This window comes from Nomascus leucogenys, chromosome 13 (assembly GCF_006542625.1).
Source record: "Nomascus leucogenys isolate Asia chromosome 13, Asia_NLE_v1, whole genome shotgun sequence".
In the NCBI taxonomy this organism is placed as follows: Eukaryota; Metazoa; Chordata; class Mammalia; order Primates; family Hylobatidae; genus Nomascus; species Nomascus leucogenys.
This window is the reverse complement of record NC_044393.1, coordinates 99,740,177-99,761,149: the sequence shown is the minus strand read 5'-3', so window position 1 is coordinate 99,761,149 and position 20,973 is coordinate 99,740,177. Positions and strand designations below refer to the sequence as shown.

The 20,973-nt window shown below is 45.3% G+C and overlaps 1 protein-coding gene across 8 annotated transcripts in view; it reads left to right on the top strand.

Annotated features, from left to right (window-relative positions):
- PRKAG2 (protein kinase AMP-activated non-catalytic subunit gamma 2) overlaps positions 1–20,973 on the top strand; it is a 324,996-nt gene that overhangs the window by 265,618 nt on the left and 38,405 nt on the right. For 5 of the 8 annotated variants that reach the window (XM_030826201.1, XM_003270938.4, XM_030826202.1 and 2 more), the window contains one exon: positions 20,245–20,354. In XM_030826201.1, coding sequence (XP_030682061.1) covers positions 20,245–20,354 — 110 coding nt within the window. The remainder of the gene's footprint in view (positions 1–20,244; positions 20,355–20,973) is intronic. The other 3 variants (XM_030826199.1, XM_030826198.1, XM_030826203.1) reach the window with 1 other exon arrangement.

The window sequence follows — 20,973 nt, the reverse complement described above, 5'->3', positions numbered from 1 at the left end:
ACTGCTTCCTCCCGACCTCGTTGCCTGCCTGGCCAAGCAGAGCCTCTGGTGGACAGCAGCTCCAAAAGCCCACTCTGAGGAGAAGCCACTGCGCCCTCCAAGGCACACATGCATTCCGCCTGTTCTTCACACCCCCACCACCCACAGCACTGTTAAAGTGAACCCTCTGACCAGTGGCAAAATTTGCTTGCCAAGGAGGACGTCAGTAATTGACTAAGTCAGGGCCCCACAACTACAGGAGCTGGTGTGGGTGAGCAGCTACTCTCTTCTGTACACAGAGGCTCTAATCAATCTTTGTGTTTATACTGCTGGTGTGCAAGTGGTAGACCGGGGCATTTGGCTTGCAACAGGCAGAGTTCCCAGTGGTGTTGAAGGTACAGCAACATCATTAGAGAATCAAGGGTTTTGATTTGCATTTCTCTAAGGAGCAGTAGTGTTGAGCTTTTTTCATATTCTTGTTAGCCATGTGTATATCTTCTTTTGAAAAATGTCCGTTCATGTCCTTTGCCCACTTTTTAATTGGGTCGTTTGAGTTTTTCTTGTCAATTTATTTAAGTTCTTTATTGATCCTGGATATTGGACCTTTGTTGGATGCATCCTTTGTAAATATTTTCTCCCATTCTGTAGGTTGTCTCTTCACTCTGTTGATAGTTTATTTTGCCATGCAAAAGCTCTTAAGTTTACTTAGATCCCACTTGTCAATTTTTGCCTTTGTTGCAATTGCTTTTGGCATCTTCATCACAAAATCTGTGCCCATTTGTATGTCCAGAATGGTATTTCCTAGGTCATCTTCCAGGTTATTATAATTTTCAATTTTACATTTAAGTCTTTAATCCTACCATTTGACCTAGCAACCCCATTACTGGGTGGATACCCAAAGGAATATAAATTGTTCTACCATAAAGGCACATGCATGTGTATGTTCATTGTAGCACTATTCACAATAGCAAAGACATGGAATCAAACTAAATGCCCATCAGTGGTGGATTGGATAAAGAAAATGTGATACATATACACCATGGAATACTATGTAGGCATAAAAAAGAATGAGATCATGCCCTTGCCAGGAACATGGGTGGAGCTGGAAGCCATTGTCTTTAGCAAACTAATGTAGGAACAAAAAACAGCTCCTTTCTCGGAGTTCTCTCTGGATCTGCACAGCTCCTCTCTGGGTGTTCCCTCTGGATTCACATGGCTTCTGCCTTGGGGTCCCCTCTGGACCCACACAGCTCGTCTCTCGAGGTTCCCTCTGGATCCACATGGCCCCTTTGAGGCTCTTTTGTTCCAGTATAAAGGTGAGGAGACTGGGGCTGAGAGCCCAGTGCCAAGTGATCAGTAGTCGGCAAGGAGATTGCAGAAAAGCCATTGTGATTAGTGCCAGGTGGTCACTGGTGATGGGGAATCAGAAGGCCCAGGTGGAGTCCCATTCCACGGTGCTGAACTGGAGCAGTCCTGGCAAAGTGGGCTCAGGGCCACAGATCATCACTGCGAGCTGTTTGCTCTGAAAGAAAGGCAGTGGAGTGGAGTGAACCGCCACAGGGTCAGGTGGAGAAGGGGAGAGAGAGCGGGAAGCAAGCTGGTGAGGGGCGGAGGTGAAGGAGAGCATGCAGGGATGGGACGGAGAGTCACGATGGAGGGAGCAGGGTCTCAGAGTCGTCCACTGACTGCGCTGCCTCTTTTCTCCTCTGACCCAGCGTCCACGCAGCCCTGATTTTTTCAGCCTCCTGTGTGAGCCCCTGCGTGGCTCCCGGTCACCTCCAGGATAAAGTACAGAGCACATGCCAAGTACCCGACATAACCAACCCCACGGCCTCCCTGCCACCCTGCTGCTGCTCCCCCATCGTCATAGGGTGCCAGCCCCTGCCCCATGTCCCCTGCGAGCTCCTGAGGACACCCTCAGATCTGAGGGGCTCAGGCCTCTGCCTGGAATCCCTTTTCCTGCCTTCGAGACGCAGCTGGAGACAGCATCACCTCCCCTGACAGGCCGTGTTGGGGTGCTGGCTGGGGCGCTCGGCATAGCCGTGGGAACGGGGCACCTCCTGGTCGGCTCCAGTGAGACCAGAGAGTTGGTCACTGGAGTGGGGGTGTCTGAATTGGAGGTAAGGTGGATCACCTGAGGTCAGAAGTTGGAGACCAGCCTGACCAACATGGCGAAACCTTGTCTCTACCAAAAATATGAAACTTAGCCAGGGGTGGTGGTGTGTGCCTGTAATCCCAGCTACTTGGGAGGCTGAGGCAGGAGAATCACTTGAACCCGGGGGATAGAGGTTGCAGTGAGCCGAGATTGTGCCACTGCGCCCCAGCCTGGGCAGCAGAGTGAGACTCCATCTCAAAAAAAGAAAAAAATGCTTGGGACTGCTGCCGGGCACAGTGGCTCACACCTGTAAGCAATTTGGGAGGCCAAGCTAGGCAGATCACCTGAGGTCAGGAGTTCAAGACCAGCCTGACCAACATGGCGAAATCCCATCACTACTAAAAGTACAAAAATTAGCCAGGCGTGGTGGCGGGTGCCTGTAATCCCAGCTGCTCGGGAGGCTGAGTCAGGAGAATCACTTGAACCCGGAAGCCAGAGGTTGCAATGAGCCGAGATCCCACCACTGCACTCTAGCCTGGGTGACAGAACAAGACTCCATCTCAAAAATATATAAAATAAAAACCAAAATGCTTGGGACTGGAAATGTTTCAGATTTCGTATTTTTTCAGATTTTTGAGTATTTGCATCATACATACTAGTTGAGCATTCCTAATCCAAAATCCAGAATCTGAAATGCTCTGATGAGCTTTTCCCTTGAGTGTAGTATTGATGCTCAAGAAAACTCAGATTTTGGAGCATTTCAGATTTCAGGCTTTCTGATTTGGGATGCTCAAGCTGTATGTATCACCGCTGTTATTTTTGGAAAACATGTTCATGCCTCTTATTGCTATTTCAAATAGTAATTTCTGAAAACAAAGTTTAAGTTATTTCAGGCATTGTTGTAGAAGATACCGCATCAACCCCAACTGTCTTTCTTCCATCTGCCCAGTCTTAGAGTGCCCCAGGTAGCTCCTGTTTGTCCCCAGGTCCCATTTTCACCCTACCTCACCTGTCTTTCTCACCAGGGAGGCTGAGTGTGGGACACATCGGCTGGGCTCCTGTACTCTGGGGTCCTGTTGAGCTTAGCTGGTAGGGAGCCCCCAGAGGAGGCAGATGGTTACTCCTACAGCTCCCTCATCCTGGGAGGCTGCCTCTACCTAGCTGGACTCCTCGAATGAAGGTCTCTGCCCCACCCAAGGGGACTGGCTCTACCTGATTCTCTCTCCTTCCGGGTTTTGTAACTGTTCCTCACCCCAGGTCTAGGGCTGGTAACAGCTTCAGGTTATTGCACTATTTCTTGGGGTTCCCCATGCACCTATGCCTTGGGAATGGTCCCATAGACGGTCACTCATTGAGCATCATCTTAGAAATGAGGCTGTACACCATGAAGGTGAGCAGGCAGAGGTGGGTACGCTGGTCAGACCCCTGGACTGGTGACAACTGCCAGGCAATACACAGAGTTGGAGTGATGGGGGAGAAAACCAGACCATGGCAGCAGCCCCTGCACCTGCTGATAGGACAGAACAGGTGGAAGCAGGGGGTTCCCCAGGTTGCTTCATAGTAGTAAGCAGCGGTGGCAGTGTCCTGCCTAGGCAGGGCTCTGTGCTTGGGGTCTCTGGCTCTGTCCCCTACCTGTGCGGGTCATTAGGGGAGAGGCACACTCCAGGTCTCTGCAGTGTGATTTTAGAGTTGACAAGCCTTATACCTAAAAGCTCTCTAGCAAGGCATAAAGCTGCCATTTCACAAGTACAGGTAAGGATTAAAGTAGGAACACCCTGCAAGAAGGGACTGTGGTAGCTGACACTCACTCTGCAGTGCACTCAGCGGCTCCCAACCCTAAGGGCAGCTTCAGCAGAGGATGGGCATCCTGGGGAGAGACATGCTGAGCATGTTACTCAACTCTCCTCTTTCTCTCTGCACATAAAGTCCAAAGTCAAAAGCACTGCGTTTAATTCAGCTCCTTTAGTGATGCTGGTGTCGCTGTCCTCCCACAAAAGGGAGCACAGAAAGTGCTGAAGGGAGTAACACATTGGTACTGACAGTCTCACTGTGTCCTCCAGGCTAGAGTGCGGTGGCACAATCTCAGCTCACTGCATCCTCCGCCTCCCAGGTTCAAGACATTCTCAAGCCTCAGTCTCTCCAGTAGCTGGGACCACAGGTGTGCACCACCATGCCCAGCTAATTTTTGTATCTTAGCTGAGGTTTCATGTTGGCCAGACTGGTCTCGAACTCCTGACCTCAAGTGATCTGCCCGCCTCGTCCTCCCAAAGTGCTGGGATTACAGGTATGGGCCACCGTGCCTGGCCCGAGACTGCTTTTTTACCATCTTAATGTCATCTGAGATGATGAGTGTGAGATCTAGACCACCCCACGTAAGTGCGCCAACGCCTTTTCTAAGAAAGCTGTTGTGTTTCCAGCTTTCCCTGCAGTTCCTGCCACTTGTCCTGGTGGGATGGGGTGGGCTCCGCTCTGCTGGATCCGTGCCTCACTCATGGATCAGATCGTTCCTTTCTCAGTCTGTGCTCGCTAACCTGGCCTCCATCTCTTTACCACTTAATTGATATTTCAGTTTCCTCATCACTTACTGATCTATTTTGCTTGAATCACCAAGTCCCTAGAAGACTGATGGTTACAAAATTAAGCATGAAGCTGAGGAACGGATCCTGGAACAGGGTGGCCTCTGGCAAGCGCTGCGCCACCCTGGATCTGAGCACCTTTGAAACCGCAGCAAGCATTGCTTAGTAAATGAAGGTGGTTCTGTGGACAAAATCTTCGCATAATAGGTATAGAATACAGAGAGGAAGATGCCGAGGGGTGTAACCATCGATCAGCACTCCGCTGCTCTCTGTGTGTGGGTTCCAGATGGGGAAGTCCTCTTTGGCATTCTGACCCCAGTGCGCTCTGCTCCCACCCTGCAGGCATCTCTTCTCTGTTTCTTCTTTTGACTTACAAGCAGAGAATATCAAAAATGACTTATTTACAGATCCCTGTGGCCATTTTCACAACTTTGAATTGAAAATATTGGCTGGGTGTGGTGGCTCACGCCTGTAATCCCAGCACTTTGGGAGGCCAAGGTGGATGGATCACCTGAGGTCAGAGGTTCAAGACCAGCCTGGCCAACATGGTGAAACCACATCTCTACCAAAAAAAGTACAAAAATTAGTTAGGTATGGTGGCCGGCGCCTGAAATCCCAGCTACTCAGGAGGCTAAGGCAGGAGAATTGCTTGAACCCAGGAGATGGAGGTTGCAGCGAGCCAAAATCGCACCACTGCACTGCAGCCTGGGTGACAGAGCAAGACTCCATCTCAAAAAAAAAAAAGAAAAGAAAATATTTATAATATGCCAACACACTAAGGCTTTGTTGTTTTTTGTTTTTGAGATGGAGTCTCACTCTGTCGCCCAGGCTGGAATGCAGTGGCATGATATGGGTTCACTGCAACCTCTGCCTCCTGGGTTCAAGCAATTCTCCTGCCTCAGCCTCCCGAGTAGCTGAGACTACAGGTGCACACCACCACACCCAGCTAATTTTTGTATTTTCAGTTGAGACAGGGTTTCACCATGTTGGTCAGGATGGTCTCGATCTTTTGACCTCGTGATCTGCCTGCCTCAGTCTCCCAAAGTGCTGGGATTACAGGTGTGAGCCACCGCGCCCAGCCCACACTAAGATGTTTGTTTGTCTGTTTGTTTGTTTTGAGACGAGTCTAGCTCTGTCACCCAGGCTGGAGTGCAGTGGCACAATCTCGGCTCGCTGCAAGCTCTGCCTCCCAGGTTCACACCATTCTCCCATCTTAGCCTCCCAAATAGCTGGGACTACAGGCACCCACCACCACGCCTGGCTAATTTTGTTTTTGTATTTTTAATAGAGATGGGGTTTCACCGTGTTAGCCAGGATGGTCTCAATCTCTTGACCTCGTGATCTGCCCACCTCAGCCTCCGAAAGTACTGAGATTACAGATGTGAGCCACACTAAGGTTTTTATAGTCTGGAGAGTAAGCAGCAGTCCCTGTGTATGTAGACATATTAAAATGTGGAGCATGAGATAAAGGTGGCGTTGGCAGCCTCTGGGGTAGAGCCAGCTACACAGGTGATAGGACTAGGTCAGCAAGTTCGTGCTGCTCGTGGCAAGAGAGGTGTGTCTGCAGTCAGTCACCCGGATTGTGTGGTGAGGGAGCCCGAATGGTGGGCACGGAACCACTAAGCCTGGACTGTTTTCTCAGAAGGTCTTCTTTTCTTCTCATGTTAGAAGCTTCCCTTTCTAGTTGAGGCCAACCCCTTCTGAAATTGGAGTAACCATTCCCAGGAGTGATGGGACGGTCCTCCTTCTAGACTAAACAAGAGTTACAGGACTGGACCAAAAGAAGTATGGAACTTGGGGGTGGGAGGTGAGTCCTTACGCTCTGCTACTCGGGGTATCTAGTTCCCTCACTGTGGGTGTTTCCAGTATCAGTGGGGAGAGAACCTGGGATGGGCAGATTGATGGTAACTGTCTGGTTAGTAGTGGATTATTTTAGCAGTTGTTATTTTTATAAATAGGACGCCCTGAAATCCATTCTGAGTCATTGTCTCATCTACTATCCTGCTCTTAGTTTGATTAAGGTGTATAAGTAAAATGAATTTCATACTGGTATCTGTCTGTTAAATTATCCTTTAGTATTTTTGCCTGACTAATAAATGATTAGTGATAGTCTGTCTTGTTCATTTTCATAGAATTAAGGCCAAGAAGACCGAAGAATTACACCATCTTACAACACATTTTTTTTTTTTTTACAAATTCTTTCTAAATTAAAATTCTGTGTAAATGGGTTTCAGAAAAAGTAATTGATGACTAGTGCTTATCTCTGAAACATACTTGTCCAGTTGTTTGCTGTATTTGCAGGTGTTTTTAAAACATGTATAGTAGAATGAACATTTGAAAGTCTTCTGCAATCTTATTCAATTGAACTGCATTTTTTTGTCTAATAGAATTAGAAAATAGCTTCAATATAAAATATACTTGCAAACATTTTAAAGCTTTATTTAGATCAATGCTGTTTCACTTAAAAAAAAATTGCAGTGGTGTATGCCTATAGTCCCAGCTATGTGGGAGGCTGAGGTGGGAGAATCCCTTGAACCAAGGAGTTTGAGGCCAGCCTGGGCAGCATAGTGTGCGACCCCATCTTGAACAAAAAAGAAAGAAAGAAAGAAAGAGAAAAAAATCACATAAGGCATTTTCGTAGGTGCATTATTTCTCTTACCAAAAAAAAAAAAAATCCATGTCTAATCCTTTAATCTTATAAAGGTATATAAATAAAGGGTTTTTTTTGTTTTGTTTTGTTTTACTGGTTATTAAATCTAGATTCACCAGTTTTCTTTTAAACCCGCGTGCTTCATTTGCTGACATTTCCTCTCTGAGGACAGGAACGTAATAAAGTCGTCTCAGATCCATACTTGCCCCTCTCGAATTTTATCTGTGCGTCTTTCAGTGACTTGCAAGGTACCAGGCATTAACTCATGCCTGATATCTACAAGGAACCCTCTAGGGGCCTGGGATTATAGAGAAGAGCAAGGGACAGCCACTGCCCCCAGGAGCACATGTCTAAGGGAGGAACAGACCTGTAAGTTCAGTACAAGGTGTGTGTGACTCACAAAGCATTAACAGGCATGTCAAAACTGGAGCAGTTAATTCCAACCTGAGGGGCGCAAAGGGAAGGTTTTATGGGAGGAAGTAGCCTTTGAACTGAACTTTGAAGGCCTGTTAGTTTCCCAGGCTGCCGCAACTTGGTGGCTTAGACAACAGATGTTTATTTCCTTGTAGAACTGGAGGCCAGAAGTCTGGAGTCAGTCAGCAGGGTTGGTTCCTAAGTCCTCAGCGGAGTGGTTCCGGAGGCTGAGGGAGAATCCGCCCCACGCTGCCCTCAGCTCCTGCTGTTGCCGGCAGTCCTTGGCATCCTTGGCTCGTTGCTGCGTCGCCCCAGCCTCCACCTGTCTTCACGTGGCCCTCCCCTCCGTGCCTCTCTGCATCTTCTCTCTCTCTCTCTTATAAGAACACTTGTCATTGGATTTAGGGCCCACCCTAATCCGGGATAACCTCATCTCCAGATCCTCACCTTAGTGACGTCTGCAGAGACCCTTATTGCAAATAAGGTCTCATTGTGATGTTTCCAGTGGACCTGTCTTTTTGCGGAGGCCACTGTTCAGCCCACTGCAGAAAGGCAAGCAGGATGTCAGGAGACCATAGGAGAACAGGGAAGGCACTGTTGAGGAAGAAAAATAGTGTGTGCAGAGGCACAGAACAGAAGCATGAGGAATGCATTCTCAAAATTGGATTTCCCAAAGTTCAAACCCTTCCTTTGAAAAGGATATGTTGAAATGATCCTAGAGTATGAGATTCCTAGGGGATGTGATAGGAGATGAGGCTGGAAAGGTAAGTTAGAGTTCGATTTCTAGAACCTTGAATGATACAGGCTATATTGTGTGGATAGGGAGGACACGAGCAGCCAGGCACAGTGACTCATGCTTATAACCACAGTGCTTTGGAAGGCTGAGGCTTGAGGCCAAAAGTGCAAGACCAGCCTGGTCAACATAGTGAGACCCCATCACTACAGAAAAAAAAATACAGAATAAAAAAGTTAGCCAGATATAATGGCACGCATCTGTAGTCTCAGCTACTAGGATTGCTTGAGCCCGAGAGTTCAAGGTTGCAGTGAGCCGTGATCGCACCACTGCACTCCATCCTTGGTGGCAGAGTGAGACCCTGTCTCAAAAAAACAAACAAAGGTACTGAGCAAGCGTATTATGTAATCAGATTTGTTTTTAATAGGAGAAATACTTCCAATATTTCAATTTAGTGTTTATAATTGCTTGCATTTAAACTTAGATGTTGCATTTGTAAAAGTTTATTAACCTTTATGAATTAAACACTTTAATATAAACTTGCTGCTTATTCATATTATTCTTTAGCAACTCCCTTGCATAATAATGTTGGGTTGGCACTGCTTAAAGAGTAGTAAGATTTAATATCAGTCCGTAAACAGGTTTCTTCCTTTGGTAGAGCAGTAACTCAAGTCTCAGTGTGATACTCTGTAATTATGCTTCTATCCTATAACACTGAAAATATCAAAAGCAAGAAGGGAGCATTGTGTTAATATCGTAACCTCAGTTAGCTTTTGAATATGAAGTTGGAACTTCTTGCCCTCTCAGGAATTTTGATAATTTATTTTATTTTATTTTATTTTATTTTTTTGAGACAGAGTCTTGCTCTGTTGCACGGACTGGAGTGCAGTGGTAGGATCTCAGCTCACTGCAGCCTCCACCTCCCGGGTTCCAGCCGTTCCCCTGCCTCAGCCTCCCAGGTAGCTGGGATTACAGGCACATGTCACCACGCCCGGCTAATTTCTGACCTCAGGTGATCCACCCAGCTCAGCCTCCCCAAATGCTGGGATTATAGGCGTGAGCCACAGCACCCAGCCAAGGAATTTTGATGATATATTTTAAACAGCCTGTTGTTGAATAATTTGGGTGGGTTTTGTTGTTGTTGTTGTATAACTCCAAATTACACTCATTTTCACTCTGTTTCAATTTATTTCTTCCTCCAAGTACAATGTGAGACTTCACCATAATGTAACTAACACAGATGGTGCCACCTATAATCGTAAAGTTTATACTAAAAGTAGAAAAGCGACATTAAAAAGGAACATTTTACATTTTACTTTATTTTCCTAGCTTAAAAAGCTTATACTTTTGTTGTGATTAATGTTGTTTTATTACATCAGTAATAATCTGTCCTTATTCCCACTCAACAGAAATTTTATTATAATTTGTAAGTGGCTCACGCCTGTAATCCCGGAACTTTGGGAAGCCAAGGCAGGTGAATCACTTGAGCCTGGGAGTTTGAGACCAGCTTGGGCAACATATTGAGACCTCATCTCTATTTAAAATTAATTTTTTTTTTTTTTTTTGAGGCAGAGTACCATTCTGTCCCCCAGGCTGGAGTGTAGTGGCACAATCTAAATCTCAGCTCACTGCAACCTGCATATCTTGGGTTGAAGCAATTCTTTTTTTTTTTTTTTTTGGAGACGGAGTCTTGCTCTGTCGCCAGGCTGGAGTGCAGTGGCACAATCTCGGTTCACTGCAACCTCCGCCTCCAGGGTTCAAGCGATTCTCTTGCCTCAGCCTCCTGTGTAGCTGGGATTACAGGTGCGTGCTACCATGCCCAGCTAATTTTTGTATTTTTAGTAGAGACAGGGTTTCACCATGTTGGCCAGGATGGTTTCGATCTCATGACCTTGTGATCCACCCGCCTCGGCCTCCCAAAGTGCTGGGATTACAGGCGTGACCCGCCGCACCTGGCCTGAAGCAATTCTTGTGCCTCAGCCTGCCAAGTAGCTGGCGTGCACCACTATGCCCAGCTAATATTTGTATTTTTAGTAGAGATGGGGTTTCGCCATGTTGCCCAGGATAGTCTCAAACTCCTGGCCTCTCAAGCAATCCACCCACCTTGGCCTCCCAAACTGCTGGGATTACAGGCGTGAGCCACTGCACCCAGCCATAAAATTTAATTTAAAAAAAAATTTTTAAAGAAATTTTATTATAAATTTTATTTTTATTTGTTTTTTAAATTATTTTTAACTGGTTTTACACATTCAAAGAGGATTTATTATAATTTATTTTAAATATTTAACATTTTACAGCTGGGTGTGATGGCTCACACCTGTAATCTCAGCACTTTGGGAGGCTGAGGCAGGCAGATCACTTGAGGTCAGGAGTTTGAGACCAGCCTGGCCAACATGGTGAAACCCCATCTCTACTAAAAATACAAAGATTAGCCAGGCTTGATTTCCCACACCTATAATCCCAGCTACTTAGGAGGCTGACAAACAAGAATTGCTTGAACCCGGGAGGTGGAGGTTGCAGTGAGCTGAGATTGTGCCACTGCACTCCAGCCTGGGTGACAGAGCGAGACCCTGTCTCCAAAATAAATAAATATTTAACATTTTACTTTGTTTGGTCAAGTGCTTTATATTTTTTAAAAATGTAGATCCTCCCCCAAACCTGGAACCCAGTTACAGAGGTTCTAATCTTGAGAAAAGCATGAGACCTCTTCCAGCCAATGGGCATCCTCCAAAGTGCCTGATCAGAGCTTCAAAGCTTCCAAGGCCATCACAACAAGGAGGGTCTGAGAAACCGTCGCAGCCAGGAGGAGCCCAAGGAGGAGCATTCCTGACCATCATGTGGAATCCTGGACGGGATCCTGGGACAGACACGGGACATTAAGGAAAAAATAAGGAAATCTGAATGATGTGGAGACTTTTGTTAATACATTGTTGGGGTGGGTGTGTGTGTGTGTGTGTGTGTGACAGAGTCTTGCTCTGTCACCCAGGCTGGAGGGCAGTGGCACAATCACAGCTCACTGCAGCCTCAACCTCCTGGCTCAAGAGACCCTCCCACCTCAGCCTTCTGAGTAGGCTGGGGCCATAGGTGTGCACCACCACACCTGGCTAATTTTTTTATGTTTTGTAGAAATGGGGTCTCACTATGTTGCCCAGGCTGGTCTCAAACTCCTAGCCTCAAGGGCTCCTCCTGCCTCGGCCTCCCAAAGTGCTGGAATTGCAGGCGGGAGCCACTGTACCTAGACACATTCATTATTATTTTCTTGGTTGCTTAACTATAACTGCTGCACCATGCCAATGCAAGATGTTGATGATGGGGAAACACATTTCCAGCTGTCCTGGAGGCTGTGTGCATGCAGGACAGAGGCACAAGAGCCCGGTTCTCCACATCTCCCTGGATGATGGAGGAAGCCCATGCAGGGAGCCCCAAGCTGCACTCTCACAGCTTCCCAGCCAACTAGGGGGCTGCCTGTGTGTGAAGACAGTGCTGGAGGACCTGCCAGAAAGTCTAAGCCACGGCAGGCTTGGAAACTGTCTTAACTAGGAGAGGGCTCCACAAGCCACCCACAGGTCCGTCAGCCACAGATGGGTGCCTGACTGGCTGGGGCACAGCCTCTGACCACTCCTAACCTAGGATTGGATTATAGCTCAGAGGTTGAAGTAAATGTCCATGAGTCTACACTGATATGAATAAATGATCAGATAAATAAATAACTCTCCTGTACATAATTATTTTAAACAAGGAGGTAGGGCATAACTCCTGGCCATTAAGTGAGGGGTCCTAGTGACCTTCTTAAAAAGATTACAGTACATAAAGGAGGAGGGAAAGGGTACCTCTACTTGGAGAAACCTGACAAATACGACTTCACTCAGGTGATTAAGGTGATGAGTCATGTTGATTTTAGGTACCCTGGATAGGATGGGATGAGAAGGCATGTATACCCTCAGTATGATGAGGATGGAGCGTGTCCCTCCGTGTGTGATGAGGGTGGAGCGTGTCCCTCCGTGTGCAATGAGGACGGAGCATGTCCCTCCGTGTGTGATGTGTGATGAGGGTGGAGCGTGTGCCTCCGTGTGTGATGAGGGTGGAGCGTGTCCCTCCGTGTGTGATGAGGGTGGAGTGTGTGATGAGGGTGGAGCGTGTCCCTCTGTGTGTGATGAGGGTGGGGCGTGTCCCTCTGTGTGTGATGAGGGTGGAGCGTGTGCCTCCATATGATGATGAGAATGAAACTGTAACCCAAAGACTGAGAAAAACCGTGTGTTAGTTCTCACACTGCTTTAAATGGGCTACCTGAGACTGGGTGGGTAACTTATAAAGGAAAGAGGTTTAATTGACTCACAGTTCTGCATGGCTGGAGGGGCCTCAGGAAACTTACAATCATGGCGGAACGAGAAGAGGCACGTCTTTCGTGGTAGCAGGCAACAGAGAGAGCAAGGGCAGAGAAAACTGCCTTATAAAACCCTCAGATCTCCTGAAAACTCGGGCACTGTCACAAGAACAGCATGGAGGAAACGGCCCCCATGATCCAGTCACCTCCCAGCAGGTCCTGCCCTTGGCACGTGGGGATTGTGGGAACTACAATTCAAGATGAGATTTGGGTGGGGACACAAAGACAAACCATATCAATAACGTAAGATGATAAACTTGGGGGAACCTGATATGGAGTATATAGGAACTGTTCTAGCTTTGCAACTTTTTTGTAAATCTGGAACATATATTTATTCAAAATACAATGTTCATTGAAATAATTTAGAAATCAACACATTAAAATGGTATATTAAAAATATAATCTTAACACCAAACTTAGATTTTCAAAAATTCTGTAAGTTTGAACATTCCTGCCCTATATTATTTTCCATTTTTATTTCACGTATTCATATAGTAATAACATGTATAATATGTCTATAATATGTGTACCTCTTTTATGAAAATTCTTGATTTAATTAATGAACAAAATACCTTCCGAGGTTTCCTTTCTGGGAGATGGTTTGTTACATTTTACTATACTTAGCCTCCCTCTTGATTTCTTGCTTTTGAATTTTAGGATGTTAGATTTGGCAGGCAATTTGTAACTTAAATACTGGCTGAATGTATGCTTGACTGCCCTGATCTTTGGCTTTTGTATTACACAAATCCCACACTCAGGGGGCATGAGGAGACTGCGCATGCGGCTGCGTGAGGAGCGCCATCCTTAGCGGCGATGGCGGACACGGACCAGAGCTCTCTGTGCCGCTCTGATGAGAGCTTGCTGTTTCCGGCCTTTCTTAAGCAGGGCCCTCACTGTCTAGTCTATCAGTGTTTTGAGAAACATGGGAGCACACCAACTTAAACTTCATCTGTCCATCCGTTCCCTCCCTGACAGCCGCTGCTGTTCATTCACGAACCCGGAGCTTGTCCTTGGTAGTGCTGGTGGCAGTGTGATGACAGTCACTGCCCCCTCCATTGGTTTGTAGTGTCTGTAAGGACAAGGGTTGTGGTTGTTGTCTTTCCTGCGGCATCCCCGCCTCTCGCACAGTGGATGCTGCGGGTGCCTCACCAGAATCCTCCTGTCTCATCCAAGTTCTCATATTTCAACATCTCTGCCCCAGGACATTCTTTGGCAGCTGGGCTTGTGGGTAGAAATGATGGGGGTGATGTCCCAGGAGTTACCTGGAACCCAGGCAGGGCAGGAGTGGTCCTCCCACGAGACAGTCCTGAGGTCTGTACAGCCTCAGAGCATCCTCCCTCATAGCTTCACTCCAGGGTCACGAAGGTATAACCTGCTTACTGGGCACCCTTTCTTTTGAATTTTTCCTTCCCTAACTTTCCGTGGTCTCAGGATCAGTTTTGGGAGGAATGCACACTAGACAATATGCAATAAATATTTATAGACTGAATTAATTTATGGATTACTTGAGTAAGATACTGATCATTCAAATAAATTATCACCCAGGAAGGAAAAAAATATTAGAAATACACAGTCACTGTTAACGAGTTAGAAGGTGATAACTGATGAGACAGAAGTAAAATGCTGGTAGCATTCAGGAGAAGAAGTTATTTTAGCTTTCCTTACCCTTTCCAGGTCAGGGCTGGTGACCCACCTGTGTGTACTCAGGTGATCCAGTGCTCACCCTGGGCTGATGCATAAGCTTTGAGGGTGGAGAACCGGTCATTGTGTCCCCCTGTGAGTAACCCCAGGACAGGGCCCAGGACACAGGTCCTCCCCAGGTGCGCTCAGATGAGTGCACCGTTGAGTCAGGGAAGTGAGTTTAATAAGGAGCTACTGGAGCCTGGGACAGAGCTTCAAATCCCGCTTGGGTCACTTCACTGTCTGATTTGGGGCAAGCGACGCAGCTTCTTCTAGCCTCGGTTTCCTCAGAGGTAAAATGAAAAAATGAAGCCATATTCCTCAAGGTTGTCACATCAGTTAAGTGAGGTGATTTTATTGCGGTACCTGGTCCGTAATGAGCACTCAGACGTTCACTTCTTCTGTGGAAAAAGATGTCAGTTGAGGTTGGATTGAAATTGAACAAGGAAAAGTTGAGGAGAAGGACATTTAAGGTAAAGTGAGTGAACAAGGGCAAGAAGGGAGAGGTCAAAGGCTACAGGAGACTGATAGGGAGCCCATTTGCCTAGACGTGAAACCAGGAGCTGGGAAATAAGGCTGCGTAGAAGCCAGATGTGGAGATTCATGAATGAGACACGGAGGCGTCTGGACTTTATTCCACATTAGGGGAGAGACATTTGAGAGGGAAATATCCAGGAGGCAGTTGCAGTGACAAAACTCTGCATTATAAATTGTAATATCCCAAAGAGAGGTCAGAATGAAAATAGACTTGAGAGTGGTGCACATCATTTGTCATGAAATTGGCAAACCAGCCGCATGGATGTCCACAGTAGGAAATATACAGAATTGTGGGGCTCCTTTCCATAGCCAAAGAGCTTGGTTAGTATCACTTGTTTAACACTCGTTTGGCTAATTGGCTTATACACTACATTTTTTTCTTCTCAGATATTTCCCAAGTAGTCCAGATCTTCTAAAATGCACAGATCGGTGTGGGCTGAATGGAGCTGTCAAGGATGTCTCTTGCGGATGGCGTAATTTTGACTGACCCATGAAGATAGGGAAGGATTTCGGCAGAACGGGGAAAGTGGTCGTGGCAGGCCGAGGGAAGGAGGGGGATCAGCTTGGCTAAGAACACAGCTTTGGAATTCAGAGGCTTCAAGTTCAAATTCAGGTTCCATGACTCACCAGTCATATCCTTGAGCCAAGGTCTAATGAAGGAGTTCACTGGGCCACAAACAGACGGAGAAAGTATTTCAGGCAGAGGAAGCAGTAGCGTCAGGCCCCATGGAAGAGACAGCAGAGCACTGATGGAAAACTGGAAAAAAATAGGGGGTTGGAGAAAATACGGAGCAGGAGTGTTTAATACAAGAGGCAGGGAGGTAGGCGGGGGCCAGGCCTCCCAGGTCTTATAGGTCAGGGGTCCCCAATCCTGGGGCCATGAACCAGTACAGTTCCCAGGCCTGTTAGGAAATGGGCTGCACAGCAGGAGGCAAGGGGCGGGTGAGCCAGCATTATGGCCTGAGCTGTGCGTCCTCTCAGATCAGGGACAGCTTTAGTGTCTCACAGGAGCCCAAACCTGATGGTGAACTGTGCCCACAAGGGATCTAGGTTGTGTGCTCCTGATGAGAATCTGGTGCCTGAGGATCTGAGGTGGAACAGTTTCATCCTGAAACCACCCACTACCACCCCAGTGGAAAAATTGTCTTCCACAAAACCAGTCCTAGGGATTGCTGTTGTAGGTGACTTCAAGGGTTTTGCCTTTATTCTAAAGCAGCTGGATTAGATTATATTTGCATCTGGCAAAATCTTCCTGGATGCAGTGTGGAAAGCTGTGGAAGATGCAGGAGGGCAGAAGGATTGGTGAGAAAGTTGAGATATCTAGGGGGGTGTCCATGGAGGCAGAGAAATGAGTGGATTTGAGGGATCTGGGGCGCAAAATCAAAGCATCGTAATAAATTGGCTAGGGTGACAAGAGGACATTGGCAAGGATGACTCCTAGATTTCCACGATTGGTTGGACAGTGTTGCCTTTTCCTTATCAGTGTGCTATCAACCCCACAATACATTGTCATTATTTTTGTTTAAATTGTCAGGGCCAGGCGCAGTGCCTCATGCCTGTAATCCCAGCACTTTGGGAGGCCGAGCCATGCAAGATCACCTGAGGTCAGGAGTTCAAGACCAGCCTGGCCAACATGGTTGAAACCCCATCTCTACTAAAAATATAAATATTAGCCAAGCGTGGCGGTGTGCACCTGTAATCCCAGCTACTCGGGAGGCTGAGGCAGGAGAATCGCTTGAACCTTGGAGGCAGAGGTTGCAGTGAGCCAAGATGGAGCCACTGCACTCCAGCCTGGGCGACGAGCTAAACTCCATCTCAAAAAAAATACATAAAATAAAAAAATTGTCAATTAGCTTTTAGAGAGATTTAAATAATTTTTGAAAGCATTTGTATATTTGTCCACATTACCATTTTCAGTGCTGTCTGTTGCCTGTGTAGGTCCTTATTTCCATACAGCATTTATGTAAATAGTACCTTTAAAATTTTTTTTAATTTCTGTCTGCTAACAATGAGTTAGTAGATACAAATATAGTAGCCTTTTTTTTCTATTTGCATTTGCTTTATTGTACTTTTTTCCTTTTTTAAGTTTTATTTTTGGTTGACACATAATTGTACATATTTATGGGATACAGTTTGATGTTTTAGTACATGCATATATTGTGTACGGATAAAATCAGGGTAATTAGTATCTCTGTCACCTAAAACACGTGTCATTTCTTTATGGCAGGAACATTCAAAATCCTCCCTTCTAGCTATTTTGAAATATACAATACATTATTGTTAACTATAGTCACCCCACTGTGCAATAGAACACCAGAACCATTCCTCCTGTCTGACTGTAACTGACCAACCTCTCCTCATACCTCCACCCCGTTCCCTCTCCAGCCTCTGGTAACCACTCTCTACTTTCTACTCCTGTGAGATCAACTTGTTTAGATTCCACAGATGAATGGGATGGTATTTGTCTTTCCACGCCTGGCTTATTTCATGGAGCACAGTGTCCTCTAGGTTCGTCCTGTACTCACAGATGTCAGGATTTCATTCTTTTTTATGGTTGAATAGTACTCCATTGTTTATAGGTACCACGTTTCTTTATCCATTCATCTTTTGGCGACACCTTAGGTGGATTCCATGTCTTGGCTATTGTGAATAGTGCTGCACTCAACATGGCAGTGCAGATGTGTCATTAACACTCTGATTTCATTTCCTTTGGGTATATACCCAGTAGTGGGATTGCTGGATCATAGAGTAATTCTATTTTTAATTTTTTGAGGAACCTCTGTACTGTTTTCTATAATGGCTCTACTAATTTATATTTCATTCCCACCAATAGTTCAAAAAAAGAAGGGGGGGCTCCCTTTTCTCCACATCCTCAGCAACACTCATCTTTTGTTTTGTTTATAATAGCCATTCTAACTGGAGTGAGGTGATATCTCATTATGGTTTTGATTTGCATTTCAGGGACTAGCGATGGTGGACATTTTTTCTTATACCTGTTGGCCATTTGTATGTCTTCTTTGAGAAATGTGTATTCAGTTCTTTTGCCCATTTTTTAATCAGATTATTTGGGGTCTTTTTCCTGCCGTTGAGTTGAGTTCCTAATCTATTTTGGATATTAACCCTTTATCAGATGTATAGTTTGCAAATATTTTGTCTCATTCTGTAGGTTGTCTCTTCACTCTGTTGATTATTTCCTTCACAGGATAGAAGCTTTTTAGTTTGATATAATCCCATTTGTCCATTTTTGCTTTTGTTCCATGTGCTTTTGAGGTTTTATCCATAAAATATTTGCCCAGACCAAAGTCATGAAGCATTTCCCCTCTGTTTTCTTCTAGTAGTTTCGTAGTTTGGGTCCTAGATTTTCAGTCTTTAATCTATTTTCCATTGATTTTTGTATCTGATGAGAGATGGGAGTCCAGCTTCATTTTTCTGCATGTGGATATCTAGATTTCCCAGCACCATTTATGGAAGAGACCACCCTTTGCCCAGTATGTATTCTTGGAACCTTTGTCAAAAATCATTTGGCTGTAATGTGTGGATTTATTTCTGGGCTTTCTAATTCTCTTTGTCTGTGTGTCTGTTTTTATGCCAGCTTCATGCTGTTTTGGTTATTATAGCTTTGCAGTCTATTTTGAAGTCAGTTAGTGTGATATCTTCAGCTTTGCTCTTTTTGCTCAAAATTCTTTTGGCTATTTGGGGTCTTTTGTGGTTCTATACAAATGTTAGGATTTTTTTTTTCTTGTCCTGTGAAAAATTGGTGTTTTGATAGGCATTGCATTGAATCTGTAGATCACAGTGTGTAGTATGGTCATTTTAACAATATTCTTCCAATCCATGAACACAAGATATCTTCCCATTTATTTGTATCTTCTTCAATTCTTCCTTTTTTTTATTTTTATTTATTTTTTTTGACAGTCTCACTTTGTAACCCAAGCTGGAGTGCAGTGCCGCGATCTCAGCTCACTACAACCTCCGCCTCCCAGGTTCAAGCAATTCTTGTGCCTCAGCCTCCTGAGAAGCTGGGATTACAGGCCCGTGCCACCATGCCCAGCTAATTTTTGTATTTTTAGTAGAGACGGGGTTTCTCCATGTTGGCCAGGCTGGTCTTAAACTCCTGACCTCAGGTGATCTGCCTGCCTCGGCCTCCCAAAGTGCTAGGATTACAGGCGTGAGCCACCATGCCTGGCCTGCTTCAATTCTTTCATCAGTGTTTTATAGTTTTCACTGTAGAGATCTTTCACCTCCTGAGTTAAATTAATTCCTAAGTATTTTGTTTTTTTGTAGCTATTGTAAATGGGATTTTTTTATTATTTCTATTTCAGATAGTTGTCTATTAGTGTATAGAAATGCTACTGATTTTTTATGTTGAGTTTATATCTTGTAACTTTACTGAATTTATTGGTTTTGACAGTTTCTTGATGGAGTCATTAGGGTTTTCCATATGTAAGATTATGTCATCTGCAAACAGGGACAATTTAACTTCCTTGTTTCCATATTTGTATGCCTTTTATTTCTTTGTCTTGCCTGACTGCTCTGATAGGACTTCCAGTACTACATTGAACAGAGTAGCAAGAGCAGGCATTCTTGTCTTGTTCCTGGTCTTTTTTTTTCCCCTTTATTTTTATTTTTATTTTATTATTTCTGTAGAAATTGGGTCTTGCTATGCCACCCAGGCTGGTCTCGAACTCCTGGGCTCAAGTGACCCTTCCACCTCAGCCTCCCAAAGTTCTGGAATTACAGGTGTGAGCCACCATGCCCAGCCTTGTTCCAGATCTTGAAAGGAAAGCTTCCAACTTTTCCCCATTCGATTAGCTTTGTCTTTGTTTTATTAACCCCGTATTTAATTCTGTGACCCTGCTAAACTCATTCTTTTTAGATCTAGGAACTTTTTCTAGATTCTTTGGTATTTCCTATGTAGAAAATCATACAGTGTGCAAATAAAGACAGTTTTGCTTTTTCCTTTTCAACATGTATGCCTTTCATTTTTTTCTCTTGCCTTATTGCACCATCTGGGACCTCCAGTACAGTGTTCATAGGATTAGTGAGAGTGAGCATCCTTGCCTGGCCCTTGATCATACTGGGAAAACATTTCGTATTTTACCATTAAGTCTGTTAGTGATAGGTTTACGTATATGCTCTTAATCCGATTGAGGGAGTTCTTTATTATTACTGATGTTTTGCCTTTTTTTCTTTTAGCAGTAGAAGACTCAGAAAGTGGTGTTTACATGCGATTCATGAGGTCACACAAGTGTTATGACATCGTTCCAACCAGTTCAAAGCTTGTTGTCTTTGATACTACATTACAAGTAAGTGTACTCAATTTTCATGAATTTTTTGGTATATTTTTGGATGGCTACTACTTTATACAGTAATTTAAAACCAGCAATGCCAGCAAACATTTATTGAGTCCTTTGCACTATCAGGCACTGTGCTGAGGTTTTATCTGAATTCTCAACATCTATGGCTACCTTATAAGAAATGTGCTATTACTGTCTTCTTCCTAAAGACAAGGAAGCTCAAATTATAGAGTTTAAGAACTTAAGTCAGAAAGCTTTGGCCAGGTGCAGTGGCTCACGTCTGTAATCCCAGCACTTTGGGAGGCCGAGGCTGGCAGATTACCTGAGGTCGGGAGTTGGAGACCAGCCTGGCCAACGTGATGAAACACCACCTCTACTAAAAATACAAAATTAACCGGGTGTGGTGGCACATGCCTGTAGTCCCAGCTACTCAGGACCCTGAGGCAGGAGAATGGCGTGAACCCAGGAGGCAGAGGTTGCAGTGAGCCGAGATTGTGCCACTGCACTCCAGCCTGGCAACAGAGCGAGACTCCATCTCAAAAAAAAAAAAAAATAGAAAAAGAAAGCTTAGTCCACAAGTTGTTGTGGAATTTAAGGACCTAATCCACAGAGCTAGTACAAGATGGGG